The 14,686-nt window shown below is 38.6% G+C and overlaps 1 protein-coding gene across 1 annotated transcript in view; it reads right to left on the bottom strand.

The window, feature by feature from the left end:
- The window catches only part of LOC139976804 (uncharacterized), a 104,446-nt gene extending 99,873 nt beyond the window's left edge, over nt 1-4,573 (bottom strand). The window contains exons 1-3 of the mRNA XM_071985596.1: nt 4,555-4,573; nt 3,808-3,848; nt 2,650-2,754 (exon numbers count right to left, since the gene is read on the bottom strand). Coding sequence (XP_071841697.1) covers nt 2,650-2,754; nt 3,808-3,831 — 129 coding nt within the window. The 5' untranslated portion in view covers nt 3,832-3,848; nt 4,555-4,573. The remainder of the gene's footprint in view (nt 1-2,649; nt 2,755-3,807; nt 3,849-4,554) is intronic.
- Between the last annotated feature and the right edge of the window lie 10,113 nt (nt 4,574-14,686).

Genomic DNA, 14,686 nt, shown 5'->3' with positions numbered 1-14,686 from the left:
ACTGCCTAGTGAAGAACCATTATCACTTTGGACTTCGGTTGCCGCAATTGGTTCTGAATCCGCCATTTCACAGGAAATTTTGATTTGATATCGCACTTGTGATCGGTGTTTTGTTTAGTAACTACTAGTGGTATGTGTACTTGTCTACTGTGTACGTGAATGGTATGTTCTGAGGATCGTAAAGCAGCGACAACAAATGTGTTCAAAACGTGACGTCACATGACGTCATGCGAATCGGAAAATTTTCGAGTAAACAAAGTTTCAAACGCCGAAAAGGGTAAATTCATTCTCAATTTTCGACTTGAAAAATCAAGTTTTAAACTGGCAGATTGGTTGATACATGTTCTAGAGAACATTCTTTGATGGATCCCAAAAATATAGGACTTTGAAATTTTCGTGTCATGGCCACTTTAAATGATCACCCATTTTGTAATGTTTTAGAATAATATATTATTTATGTCCCAAGGTTAGGCTTGGCTTTCACTTACTGCATGTTGAGATACATGAGTTGTGTGAGTGTTGTATTCAACTTATCATACGTTACACCTTCGTAAAATATTTACGATGAGACTTGCGGAATAGTTGATTGCAACTATATCAAATTATATCTGAGAAATTGACATGATTCTAACTTCCCATTTTTGGAAAGGTGTCACCGAGATTTAGATATTAATAGCAAGACAACGAGATGTAAAAGTTCACTGATGTTTTATTGACAAGATAAAGATGTAGATGTATAAGAGTTCACTGATGAACATGAAGACTTATGAATGACAATTGACTAGATACACCACACAAAATTAATGTATCTATTAGGGAGGATAATGATAAAATAACAACACTGAGAATTAACACAAGCTGATTAATGAAATAGAGTATTGATGACCAGTGAGGAAGAACACAGGATGTTATAAAATTACCAAAAAATTGTCAAGAACAAAGGACCACCAAACAATACAGCTGACCACTTACCCCCCCCCCCCCCCCTCCGGTAAGCTATGATAAATGTACATCAAGAAGTTCGGTAATGTTATTAAAAGGTGTTTACTATCATTTTGAGCTTTGAATATGATATATGATTTTAGTTTGACTAAGTCGAGTGAAGATATTACTAAGGTTAAGGGTTGATGTTTACAGTAATAGAGTGTTTAATTGCAGTTTTTCCTCGTTTCTTGTCGTGTCAAGAGTAGGGGGACATGGCACCCACATTAAAGTTTTCTAGTCATGTGTTGGGGGACTAGTGGTGATTTGAACACTGACAGCTATTGTGTATTTTCACCCAGTCAGGTGTGTGAGGTATTTTTTATCATAATCGTTGTACATTTCATTGCATCCAGAGCTGGCAAAAGCACTTTATTGCTTAGTCAGTTATGGTAGTTTCTTCTTTGTGCTTTTAGTTTTCACATTGTTTTGTATCACATGGTTGAGCGGAATTCTTCCATGTAGGTTGATATTTCATCTTTCCATTGTGATTATCTTGGAGTCGAGGGAAGACCCAAGTATATCGTAGGGCAGAGTATAATGTTTTTGGGTTGAGTAGTGATGTTTTTGGAGTTATCCATATGTTTATTTAAGCATATTGTTGATTTATTTTCAGACAGTGGTTATTTACTGCTTTTGGGGGTTTTGACATATAAACGACCATGCATCACGATCGATCCCATTGTAATGAATTTTCAGTTTGTTCACTTAAAAGATTTTGTGTTTTGTCTGTTGTCTCTGGAATGGCTGTCCTTGGCTCCCCACAGGAACATTGCTGCAACTCCTTGTTAGTCGTATACAAGGTAGAGGCAAATAACCTTAAATTCGGTCTATCATTTCCATGCCGGTGACATTGTTTGAATACATTTGCATTTGGCAACAGCTATACTGTATGAAGCTAGATAAGGGAGTATCATCATGCATGATGAAACTCCCTTATCTAGATTTGGGAGATCAACATTAAAGGTCCATAGATAGGTATGTTTCATTGATGAAGCATACAGTATCTTGTATCACAGCTATAGTAGCTGCTCACTCTGTCTTCACAGAGTGTGAGGCCATTACTGTACTGTACTGTAATGTACTGTAACGTACTGTAATTTACTGTAAATTACAGTACAGTACTGTAATGTGCTGTAATGTACAGTGATTTACTATACTGTACTGTACTGTAATGTAATGTAATTTACTGTACTGTACTGTAATGTGCTGTAATGTACTGTTATTTACTGTAATTTACTGTACTGTACTAAGGAGTGAACAGGAAATGAACCAAAGAAAGCATGATCATGTGACATGAATCCTAGTTTTACTCATTACTGGTGTTTTTTTCCATGAAATGTAATGAAGCTGTGACTAAAGACAATACTTAATGATTATTAGAAGGCTACAAGAGCTATCATAAAACTCACTAAAATTTTTGAATTTTATTCTGTCTTTTCAGATTGTGAGGCCATTAATTTTCTGTACTGTTCTTATGAGTGGATTTGCAGGAAATCAACCAATGAAAGATTGTTCGTATGACACCCATGTTTAACCATTTTACTGGGGCCCTTTCTCATAAAATGGTAGTTGGTGAAGTATGCAAATTGCATTTTAGCACATGAATATGTGACTATAAACAACAATGAAAGCTAATTAAAAGGCTACAAGATAATAATCACTCACTTGAATTTCACACATTGAAGCTGTCACAACCTCTGAGACTGCTTTCGAGTCTAAATTGCTATTCTCATCGTTGTCAATTCCACTTGCAGATTCACAGCTGACAATCTAGGATGGACAATAGAAAAGTTATGAATAAAACGCCTGTTACTAACAATGATTCCAACAGAATGATGGCTTAACTAGCTGTCCTTTAAAGTGAAATCCCACCTCCACAAGACTCCACAAATGTGACCTGGGCTACATTGTCCAAATATCCAGCAACATTAAAAACAAAACATATACATTACCCATACCAGCTGCTTTGGAATAAACACTAAATTTATTATGAAAAAATCCTTACCATGACATCCCTTTAACAAAGTTTACTGAAATCAGACAAAAACCTGGCATATTGCCAACATTAAGAAGATATTTTGAAAACCTTAATATAACTGTCTAATAAATTTTCATTTATTTCTAAAAAAATTACTGAAGTTATTAATTTCCTTACTTTTTTTTTTTAAACAAACGTACACAGTGTTTGACATCTCTTTGAATTAATGATGGTTAATACTATAGATAACATTCTGCAGGATTGTACATTAGCACACGTAGGCTGAGAGTTACAGAGTTTGAAATGATGACTGTTGGACATATGAACAGACAATTATGTTGATCTACTTTCTTAGCTAAACATCACTTTTTGACTAATTGCTATGGAACAATCATAAATTCTAAACCGCTTCATAATATGTGTCAGGCTATTAGTCTATTAGTTTGAATGATATGGAGGTCAGCTTGCAACCTACTTTATGGATGGTTTGGGAAATATTACACAAAACTCTCAGTAGAGACTAGGCAGGTAAAAAGATTAATGGCCTATTACACACTTTTCCAACAAAGCATGACAAACACTGAAGCAGTTTAGAAATTATGGCAGTCTGACTAATTTAAAATCTACACTATTATATTCAGCCTCTTTATCACCAGTCTAAAATCCATTTTATTTGCGATTTTGTTACAAAAATGGGACAATCCAGTTTAATCTGGATCATGCATAACAATCGGGCTACGGTAATACCGCTTGAAATTGTAATATAAATCTTTCGTTCAAACTTCCAACATGAAGGTAAACGGTAATTAGCCTAAGGCATGTGAGCTTTGAGGAACTGTTCTTACCGAGGGGTCTGGAGCTTCAGCCATGGTGTCTTCCTCATACCTGATATGAAAACAAAGATTCACCATGTTTTGTGCATGCTATACTTTAAAAATGAGACAGGCTGAACGTGAACAAGGTTTAAAGGGATAACGAAGACTTAGTTTTAAATTAAACAAATACTGACAGTTAGCACAGAGCTTCGTAGCACAGAACGTCAACCCACATGGATAAATAGCTTGTTCCTTTGGTACGTTATATAAAATGTTGTGCGATGACTTGTGACGTCATTCATGGACTACATAGTCAACAAGTGATTTTTGTTTTACTTTGATGACCACTATGGCGATGCCGATGATGTGGTTGAATGCCTATACCTCATGATTCCAATATAAAACTCCTGTTATCAGTTACTTCTAGATATGTTAGTAAGAACATTTGTCTCATGCATACAGAATGGAATAGCAATGGAATACAATGACGCGGTAGGGTAGTGTTACGACATTGTATAATGAATCCCATTAATGAATACGGTTAGTATAATTAGTCTAGCTCTAACGTAGGCTCCAATAGGACTAGGCAAAGCTTAAGCTTATGCATTTAATTCTCTCTACCAGGCAGTAACTAAGCACACGCATGATTCTATAACTCATCATTTTAACAAATAATCACTCTGATCTTTAAATCCCCGGGAAAAAACGCGTAACGGGGAAGTCTATTAGATAAAGACACGCTAAAACTTAAATGTCATCACAATAGCTCAGCTCAGCCGTCATATCCTGTTGTTAAAACTATGCTAATCTGCAGCGATATTGCTATGTTGTAAATATTCGCAGACTATTAGGGCAAAGGTCACAACTGTCTACTTCGAGATAGGGACTTTCCTGGCGTCATCAAAACTATTGTTGCTCGATAAAGGCATTCACTCTGATTGTAGACTTCGTTGGTTCTAGCTTTGATGCCGAGTTGGAACTGGGTGGTTCGTATTATGTGTTTTAGTATTAGTTTTTAAAAAGATACACAGATTACTTGCGCTGGCGATGACGATGATGTGGTTGAATGCCTATACCTCATGATCCCAATCTAAAACTTCTGTTCATCAGTTGCTTCTAGATATATTAGTATGAACATTTGTCTCATTCATACAGAATGGAAAGGCTATGGAATACACTGACGCGGTGGAGGAATGTTACGACATTGTATAATGAATCCCATTAATGAATACGGTGTAGTATAATTAGTCTAGCTCTAACGTAGGCTTCAATAGGACTAGGCAAAGCCTAAGCTTATGCATTTAATTCTCTCGACCCACCAAACCGAATTGTACATTTGCTTATATTTGCGTTTTCGACTTGAATATATTTCGCATTTATATGCATCTGTGTTATAACATGATAACACGTGTTATGCTAGAGGCACATTTTATTGCGGCCTGTGTTATAAAAAATATGTAAAAATATAAAAATATAAAAAAATATAAAATATACAAAATATAAAAATAATTTATATTATATGATATTAAAAAAATAAGAATAAAAAATATAAAAGATATAATACCACTACGATTTACTGTATTGTATCTTTAACATATCTAGCTCTCGCATGCTCCCAAAACACACAAAACACAACACATGTTAGTGTGTTATAACACCCTGGCATATAAATGCATAATATACTACACGTTAAGAACAAATATAAGTTCACACCTTTTCGGCTTGGGTGCTCTACCAGGCAGTAACTGAGCACATGTATGGTTCTGTAACTTATCATCGTTTTAACAAATAATCACTCTTAGCTTAAATCCTCGGAACGCCTAGCAGAGAAACTCTATCAGATAACGATACTCTAAAACTTAAAAGTCACCGCAATAGCTCAACTCACCCGTCATATCCTGTTGTTAAAACTATACTAAGCTGCAGCGATATCCCTTTGTTGCAAATATTCACAGACTATAGGGGCAAAGGTCACAACTGTCTATTTCGAGATAGGGATTTTCCTGGCGTCATCAAAACTATTGTTGCTCGATAAAAGCATTCACTCTGATTGCATTCTTCGTTGGTTTTAGCTTTGATGCCGCGTTGGAACTGGGTGGTTTGTTATATGTTTTTTAGTATGAGTTTTTAAATAGATACACAGATTACTTGCGCTGGCATGGGCGGCCATTACCACAAAAAAACAAGTATCAAAATGAATATGAAACAAAGATTGTCCATGCTTGCTATATTTTACAAATAATAGAGACTAAACGTGTACAAAATTTAGATTGATAACGAAGACAGATTTATATAAAACAAATACTTATATTGAGCACAGAGCTTGTGATACGTAGCACACAGATTCAATCACCCACGTGGATAAATTGCATGTTCCTTTGGAACGTTATATAAAACTTTGCGAAATAACTTGTGAAGTCACTCATGAACTACATGGTCAACAAGTGAATTTGTTTTACTTTGATGACGACGATAGCGATGACGTTGATGTGGTTAAATGCCTATAGCTCATGATCCCAATCTAAAACTCCCATTTGGCGGTTGCTTCTAGATATGTTAGTAAGAACATTTGTCTCGTGCACATGGGCGGTGATCATTTAGAGACGGGGGGACATGTCCCCCCCCACCAATATTTTAGGTGAGGGAATATAGTACTTAACCCCCCCCCCCTTATATTTGGTGACAGTCTTTTTGTGTGGCTATAAATAGAAAATAATGCGTGAGATTATTTATCCAAATCATATTTGGCGGTGGTAAAACTTCATTCAACACATGCTGCATGAGGTAAATTACTCTTCGCGGTGGTTTCTGTGACCTGTGACCGATTGACATTGATGATTGGCATCTTGTCACTCATGATTATCATCATAATGTCGGTACATCTGTTGTGTATGAGTGTTAGTACGTACAATCATTTATATGATCCACATCGATATGAGTTCAATGGGTTTCCATTTGGCCTGTTTCCTACAAGATTTCTAACCGCAGGCGCGTAACCAGGGGGCGAAGGGGGAGACCGCCCCCCCCCCTCCACCTCAAGCATATTTTTTGTATTTTTTATGATATCGAAGTTTTATAGTAGCCGTCATTAGAATTTTTAATATTTGTACACCCATAAATAAACTTTGTCTGAATTTTCGAAAATTCCCTGACCAACATTCTTCATTATACTTTCCTCGACTCGTGCAATTTTGACCGGTCTGTTAGGGGTTGGAGGTTCTTTTTCTATATTGGTTGTCCATAGATGATATTTTGTGCAACATTATGGGCATGTTTTGAAGTGAATTTATTATTCAAATTCTGAACAAATAATGGGCTTAAAACCTTGCAAAGTGGGGCTGACGGGTGTTGTGGGCCGTTACGCAGTATTACCTACAAAAGCAATGATACACATGAAATGCGATGAGGTCGAACATGATTTGTCACAAGTGACAATCTTCAAAAAGGTTATGGATGGAAAAAATATTGGGGAAAAATTGGTTCTCAGGCAAAAGTGCACATCTGGTTGGTCATTTTCAAGCCCGAGAAGTGCCATTTCCGGTGATCTGGGGGCTATCAAAACCATGAATTTTCTTGTGCGCTGCGCGCCAACCGATGGTGGCATTCCACTTTGATAGTAATGTACAAAATATCACGAAGCGCGCGAACAATTTTGGGGATGAAAGTTGCTACGCACCAGCACCAAGAATATTGGCCCCCGCCCCCCCCCCCCCCACAATATTTAATACAAATCGCCGCCCCTGCTTGTGCATACAGAACGGAATAGCTAGGAATTACAATGATGCGGTGGGGTAGTCTTTCGACGTTGTATAATGGATCCCAATAATGAATACGGTTAGTATAACTTGTCTACTGTAGCTCTAACGTAGGCTTAAATAGGACTAGGCAAAGCCTAAGCTTATGCATTTAATTCTATCTGCCAGGCAGTAACTGAGCACACGTACGATTCTATAACTTATAATCATTTTAACAAATAATCACTCGTAGCTTAAATCCTCGGAACGCCTAGCAGAGAAACTCTATCAGATAACGATACTCTAAAACTTAAAAGTCACCGCAATAGCTCAACTCACCCGTCATATCCTGTTGTTAAAACTATACTAAGCTGCAGCGATATTCCTATGTTGCAAATATTCACAGACTATAGGGGCAAAGGTCACAACTGTCTATTTCGAGATAGGGATTTTCCTGGCGTATCAAAACTATTGTTGCTCGATAAAAGCATTCACTGTGATTGTAGACTTCGTTGGTTTTAGCTTTGACGCCGCGTTGGAACTGGATGGTTTGTATTATGTTTTTAGTATGAGTTTTTAAAAAGATACACAGATTACTTGCGCTGGCATAGGCAGCCATTACCACACAAAACAAAACAAGTATAAAAATGAATATGAAAACAAAGATTGTCTATGCATGCGATATTTTACAAATAATAGAGACTGAACGTGTACAAGATTTAAAGGGATAGCGAAGACAGATTTATGTAAAACAAATATTTATATTGAGCACGGAGCTTGTGATACGTAGCACACCGATTCAATCATCCACCACAAATTACACCAAACATGTTTACAATCAAATAAAATTACTCCATTAAAAATATATTTATTCCATCCAAACGAATTGTTCATCAAAAGTTGCTCGTGGTCATCAAAAACAAATTTTCCATCAAAAATAAATTTACTCCATCAAAAATATATTAACTAAAACACTTCAAAATTAAATTACCCCATCTCAAATAAATTGTCTTAATCAAATGAGCTAGGAAGATTTTACTGAGTTTAGTACATCCTGAAGAACAACAAGAAGCAAAGAAGGCAGCAGAAGAAAATAACACAAGCTCGGAAGTTGAGGAATATTTCCGAGAAATGTCTCCAGGTCCATACTGCTCGGAGTGAGGAGAAATCCAAAAAACAAGTGTCAACACTTCTTGATAGTGTAAGAGTGAACACAGAGTCAGATACTGGAGCTACAGGTAAACTCATTAACGAAAGCCAATTTGAAGAATTCAAGAACATAGCTGTGACACTGAAGAAAAGCAAAGTTAAAGTATAAATGCTGGAATGCAGACTTTGAGTGGGTGGGTGGATAATTTGAGACTAACATTAACCAGACCAGGACCGGGTACCAACGCAAGACTCATGGTAGTCAGGGGAGATGTAAATCCACCCCCCCCCCATCCCTCCACTGTTATCTAAACAGACCGTTCTCAATGTAGCTGTGCTAAGGACTGATCCAGCTGGTAGATTTAAAGATGAGAAAATCTCAAAAGCCACATATTAACGCAAGGACAACTGGATTATCCGAAGATCATCAAAGCTGCATCCATGCAAATATATAGAAGTATAAACAAAGGTTGCGAATAATGGGTTCATAAGTGGGGTATCAGGAAACTTATAATTAAACCCATTGAAGAAGAAGATCTTTCAATTTAGAAAGTCATTTCAGATGGAAAAACCGTAGATTGCTCATGGATGAAAAAAGCACCTTACTATGGCCGGTCTGGTTATCGAACCAGGACCTTCCCGATTGCTAATTGCCCCATTGCTTCAAGTATGCCACCGTGCTTTTACCCACTCGGCCACAGCACCGGTAAATGAAAGCACATACGAGAGGACGGAGATACAACCCCACCGGACGGATGCCTACGCTCTCCGAACTTTAGAGCTCTCACATCCCGAATTCGATCGTAACTAGATACTGCAAAATGGATCAAATAACAACTGGTTTAGAACCTTAAGAAAAGTGTTGAGCTTAATACATGCAAGCAATGCCATATCGTAACAATCGCTACTTTTAGCACTACTCGCTGAAATCATTCACTCAACACTGGTTTGAATTTATCAACAGCAATAATTTAATTTAGAGACTCTGATGAAGATGGACTCATGCTGATGCTCTTCCAAGTACAAGCACTGCCACTGCAAAGACTACAAGCCCTGCCAGTGCCCTTTAAAATTCACCCTACTGATATTGTTTATGGGGTTGCTAGTTTTCAGCCTATGGAGCCTTGGTGGTATCGAGACTTTTTACTGGTTATATTTTCAAGCATTACTAGTTTTGTGGAAACATGCAGATTCTACAACAGGCAATTGAATATGACACTGAAGAGGGCATTTTGGCTTTAAAATGGCCAGGCAAAGCTCTAGTTCACCCACTGAAAAGACAGGGGTTGCCACTCTGACAACAGGATGAGGTCAGCTTTGTGGGACATTTGGTCAGAGAACTTCTTTTTTGAGAATGACAACACATTTTTGTTTTGACCCTTTATTCCTCGTTCATATTACATAAAACAGTGAGACATAAAACAAAGATATCAAGAACCAAATCCCTAGAAAAGCCATCATCGGTACTTACGACTCTCACTTCTCTTTGCACTAACATCCCTCATGCTGAAGGTATCGCAGCCACGTGTGCAGCCCTGTCTAAGAAGGTCCATCCTTCTCAAACCCATCTCTGACATCCAAATTCGCATGCAACAGGTTCTCACCAAAAACAACTTCACGTTCATGGACAAGCATTACCTTTAAAGACACGGGACTGCCATGGGTACCAGGATGGCTCTTTCCTTTGCTTGCCTGTTCATGCCTAGCCTTGAAGAACGCATGCTCAGTTAAGCTCCCTGTCGGCCTCTAATCTGGTGGCGCTACATTGATGACATCTTTTTCGTTTGGACCAGTGATGAGGATAGCCTGCTTTCCTTTATCAATCACATCAATTCTTTACACAGCACCATCAAATTCACCTCTGATTACTCTCACCATCAGGTTAACTTTCTCGATGTGACTGTTCGCAAGGAACACGGTTCTCTCTCTACATACTTATACACCAAGCCCACAGACACACACCAGTATCTCCATTCATCAAGCTGCCACCCCCGTCAGTGCAAGTCTGGAATTGCCTACAGTCAAGCACTTCGTCTTCGTCGCATTTGCTCTAACAATTCCTCTTTCATTCGCCATACATATGCTTTGGGAAAACGCCTTACTGCCATGGGGCCATAGTGCCAGATGGGTGCGTGAAGCAACTCAGAGAGTCCGCAGATCATCTACTTTGGCAGTGAAGAACAAAAATGGACGAGATTGCGACAACAAGCTCCCAAAAACCCCATCATCGCCTACAGACGACCCGACAACCTACGAGACCATCTTGTGCGTGCTGCTGTTCCACCTCTATCTTCCAACCCCACACCCATTCAGCATGGTACTTTCAAATGTGATCGTACTTCAAGATGCATCATCTGCAGCCACCACATTGTTGAATCCAATTCCATCACCAGCCACAGCATGCAACTCACACACAAGACTAAGGGTCACATCACTTGCACAACCACTAATGCCATATATCTGATCTCTTGTAGAGTTTGCGGCATCCAGTATGTCGGCAAAACCAGAACCACCCTCAAGAAGCGATTCTATGGTCTCAGATCCACAGTTAACACCATAGAGACTGTGACCCCAGTTGGAGAACACTTTAACCTTCCCAACCATACCATTAACGACATGTCTCTACAGGGGATTGAATCCTTAGGTAGCCGTCCTGGCCTAGTACGAATCAGCAGAGAGAGGCTCTGGATGCTTCGCACCATTCAACCTCATGGGCTCAACATTCAGGAAGGAGATGACTGACTTCCCCCTTCTCCACTTGTTCCCCCTCCCCACCCCCATTCACTCCTCTTCTCATAGCTCTTTTCCACCCTTTTCCCCCACCCCTTTCTGTCTTTGTCCTTCTCCAGATTATTCCCTACCCTCTACCCTTAATCCTCTCTTTGTCTCTCCACTGTTTATCTCTTACCTCTCCTCTTCCCCTGTTGGGTTCTTTCTTTCTTCTCTCTATCCCTTGTCTACTAATCCCCTTACATCTATCTCACTGTGTTCACCATGCTCATTAACCTGTCTGTATTCTGTGTGTGTTTTTGGCCATTCTGTTACTGTTACTTGTCATTTAGCCTTTGAAGAAGATCCTGCTAGGATCGAAACGTCAGGTCAATTTACTTTTACACAGACGTAAAACTGTAAGAAAATAGTAACAAGGCAACAAAACATAGCTTTAAACACTATGAAAAGACTTGAGGTAAAGCAGTAAGACAGAAAGTCCAGGAATGGCAGGAAAATTTGGTCGAACAGTTAAAAAGTGCATGAATACAATAATATATCACCCTATATAAGATATAAAAACAATTTATATAAGCTCCCAGCGAAAAAAAATGTACCTCAGTCTTACAGCGGTAAAATATGGTTAACTTTGGGTAAGACATGGTAAATTTGCCACAGTAGCCCTATAGAATAAAATTATGGTACATACTTATTTTACTTTACAAAAACTATACAGACCATATTCTGTAAAACTGTTTAACCTTTATGTTGTTGCCATGCTTGTTTTGACTGCAGCATATTGACCAAATCTGGTGCATATAAAATAGTATGCCATAATATACATACGACATCATGACATACAGTATGAGTTGCTTTGTTGCATGTTTCAACTAGGCCAATTACTAGTGATACAATCCACCAATGGGCGAAATGTATGGTAATTTGTGTTGTACTAATTATAACTAAGACAAGTAGGGAAAACTGTTGTGCAATTGGGATAAAACTTTGGTAAATTTAGGGTAAAACTGTGGTCAAATTTAGGCATAACCATTGTACAATTAGTGTAAAACTAATTGGTACAGCTTTAGGGTAAATTGTGGTTAATAAGGGTACGTAGAACTACAGGGGCGTATCCATGGAGGATTTTCTAACCCGGGGGCGCGCGAATGACTATCTAAGCGGAGCGCCACCATTGGTTGGCGCGCAGCGTACAAGAAAAATGTTGGTTTTGACACCGGAAATGGCAAATATCGGGCTTGTAAATGACTAACTAGATGTTCACTTTTGCCTGAGTAAACCAAGTATTTTCCCAATATTATTTTCCATCCATAACCTTTTTGACAATTGTCAAAACGGTCGCACATTATGTTCGACCTCATTGCATCTCCTGTGGATCATTGCTTTTGTAAGTGATTCAACGTCGCGGCCCACAATACCCGTCAGCCCTACTTTTCAAGGTTTTAAGCCCAATATTCGTTCAGAATTTGAAAATTCACACTTCTCGTGAAATAAATTCACTTCAAAACATACCAATAATCTTGCACAAAATTTCATCTATGGACAGCCAATACAGAAAAACCTCCTTCAACCCCAAACAGACCTGTCAAAATTGCACGAGAAGAGGGAAGAATGTTGGTCAGGGAAATTTCGAAAAATTAGACACAGCTAATATATTGGTTAATGGTAGGGACGCGTGTCTGTTCTCTGATACTATCTAAGCGGAGCGCGACCATGTGTTCACGCGTAGCGTACAAGAATTTTTTGGCAAATATACCTCCAAGATCATCGGAAATAACACTCCCAGACCCAAATGATGCTCCCATACCTCCTTAAGTTTTAAATCTCATGGCTTAGAAATTAAGTTTGGAGAAAGTTTGGAGAAATGCATGGGCATCTGCCTTAAAAAATCAGGGGACAAATAATCCAAGTAGACTTTTGAATACGATGAGTCTGGTTTCGTAACTCATCGGAAAGCGATTAGAGGGGTGGGCGTATGGTTGTGGGGCGCGCGTTTTCATGCAGGTGGGAACAATCTCAAGAAGTGATGTGTGCGTCCGCCCCCCCCCCCCCCCCGGCAATGATACACCTTTGGATCCACTACATGATATTCACAGCAAATGTGCTCAATTCTCAAATCGCATACGGAATTTGTTATATTTATTTTTAGATTCATTGTATGAGTTACGGTTCTAGGGGTGGGGTAACAATTAGCATTCAGTTCGCGTTGTATAACATTTTATCTCTGGATGACAGTGTTGCATCGAAGGACATATATCTAGTGCAGTTTACATATAGATCCTGGTCCAATACCGAAATGCGTAATGTTCCCCGACGACTCGGTCAAGTTCAAGACCAGCCACAGTTGGTTTCACAGCACAATTTTATAAGTTCCGCTCTTCTGTTCCCTTCTTTTTCTCTTTCTTCTTTTTTCTTTTCCCTCCCGTCCTCTCTTTCCTCCTCTTTTTCCGCCCTCTTTTTTCCCCCTCCTTTTCCTTTTTTCTTCTCTCTTTTTTTCTCTCCTCTTTTTCTTACCCGGGGGCGCGCGCCCCCAACACCCCCCCATACTGGATACGCGCCTGAAACTATGGTAATGCCATAATCCACAGAGAGAAATTTGAGATAAAACCATTGTGAAGATGAAATAGAAAGTGATAAAAACCATGGTAAAATGGTGGTATGGTGCTATGGAAAATCTGTGGTAAACCGCATCCATAGGACCAAAATACCACGCAAATGTTGGTATTGTACCACGATTAACAAGGAAAATGGTGGTATTTTGTCGTGGTTAGTGTGAGGTAATTCTTTTCCTAGTCTACACTTCATCTTCAGAGCTTGCATACTGTCTGTTGAAAGAAGATGAGCATTTAACGGCACTTTTTGGAGCCATGTTCAATTGCTCAGTTGGAATGAAGTGAACAATTCACATTTTGCAGAAAAATGTTGAATTGACGACATATTATAAGTGGTCAATTAAACACTTTGCAGAAAATTGTACAATTACTCAGTTGGAATGAAGTGAGCAATTAAACATTTTGCAGAAAATGTTGAATTGACGAGATCTGATAAGTTGTCAATTAAACATTTTTCAGATTTTTTTTTCATTTTTCTGATTTTTGATAAGATATTATCTTGTTATCTAAACAATTTACTGAAAAATGTTGACTACATGGGGCAAAGTTTTCTTATGATGATGGCACATTAAAGCTTCCGTACTATCGGCCTTGGAAAGTGACGATTTTAGTGTGTAGGTCAATGGGAGCAATTTAGCGCTGCTTAGTAGTTGATCCATCAAGAGAAACGGCTGTCTCTGAAAGTCT

Source organism: Apostichopus japonicus, chromosome 12 (assembly GCF_037975245.1).
Source record: "Apostichopus japonicus isolate 1M-3 chromosome 12, ASM3797524v1, whole genome shotgun sequence".
Classification (NCBI taxonomy): Eukaryota; Metazoa; Echinodermata; class Holothuroidea; order Aspidochirotida; family Stichopodidae; genus Apostichopus; species Apostichopus japonicus.
This window is presented reverse-complemented; position numbering and strand designations above follow the sequence as displayed.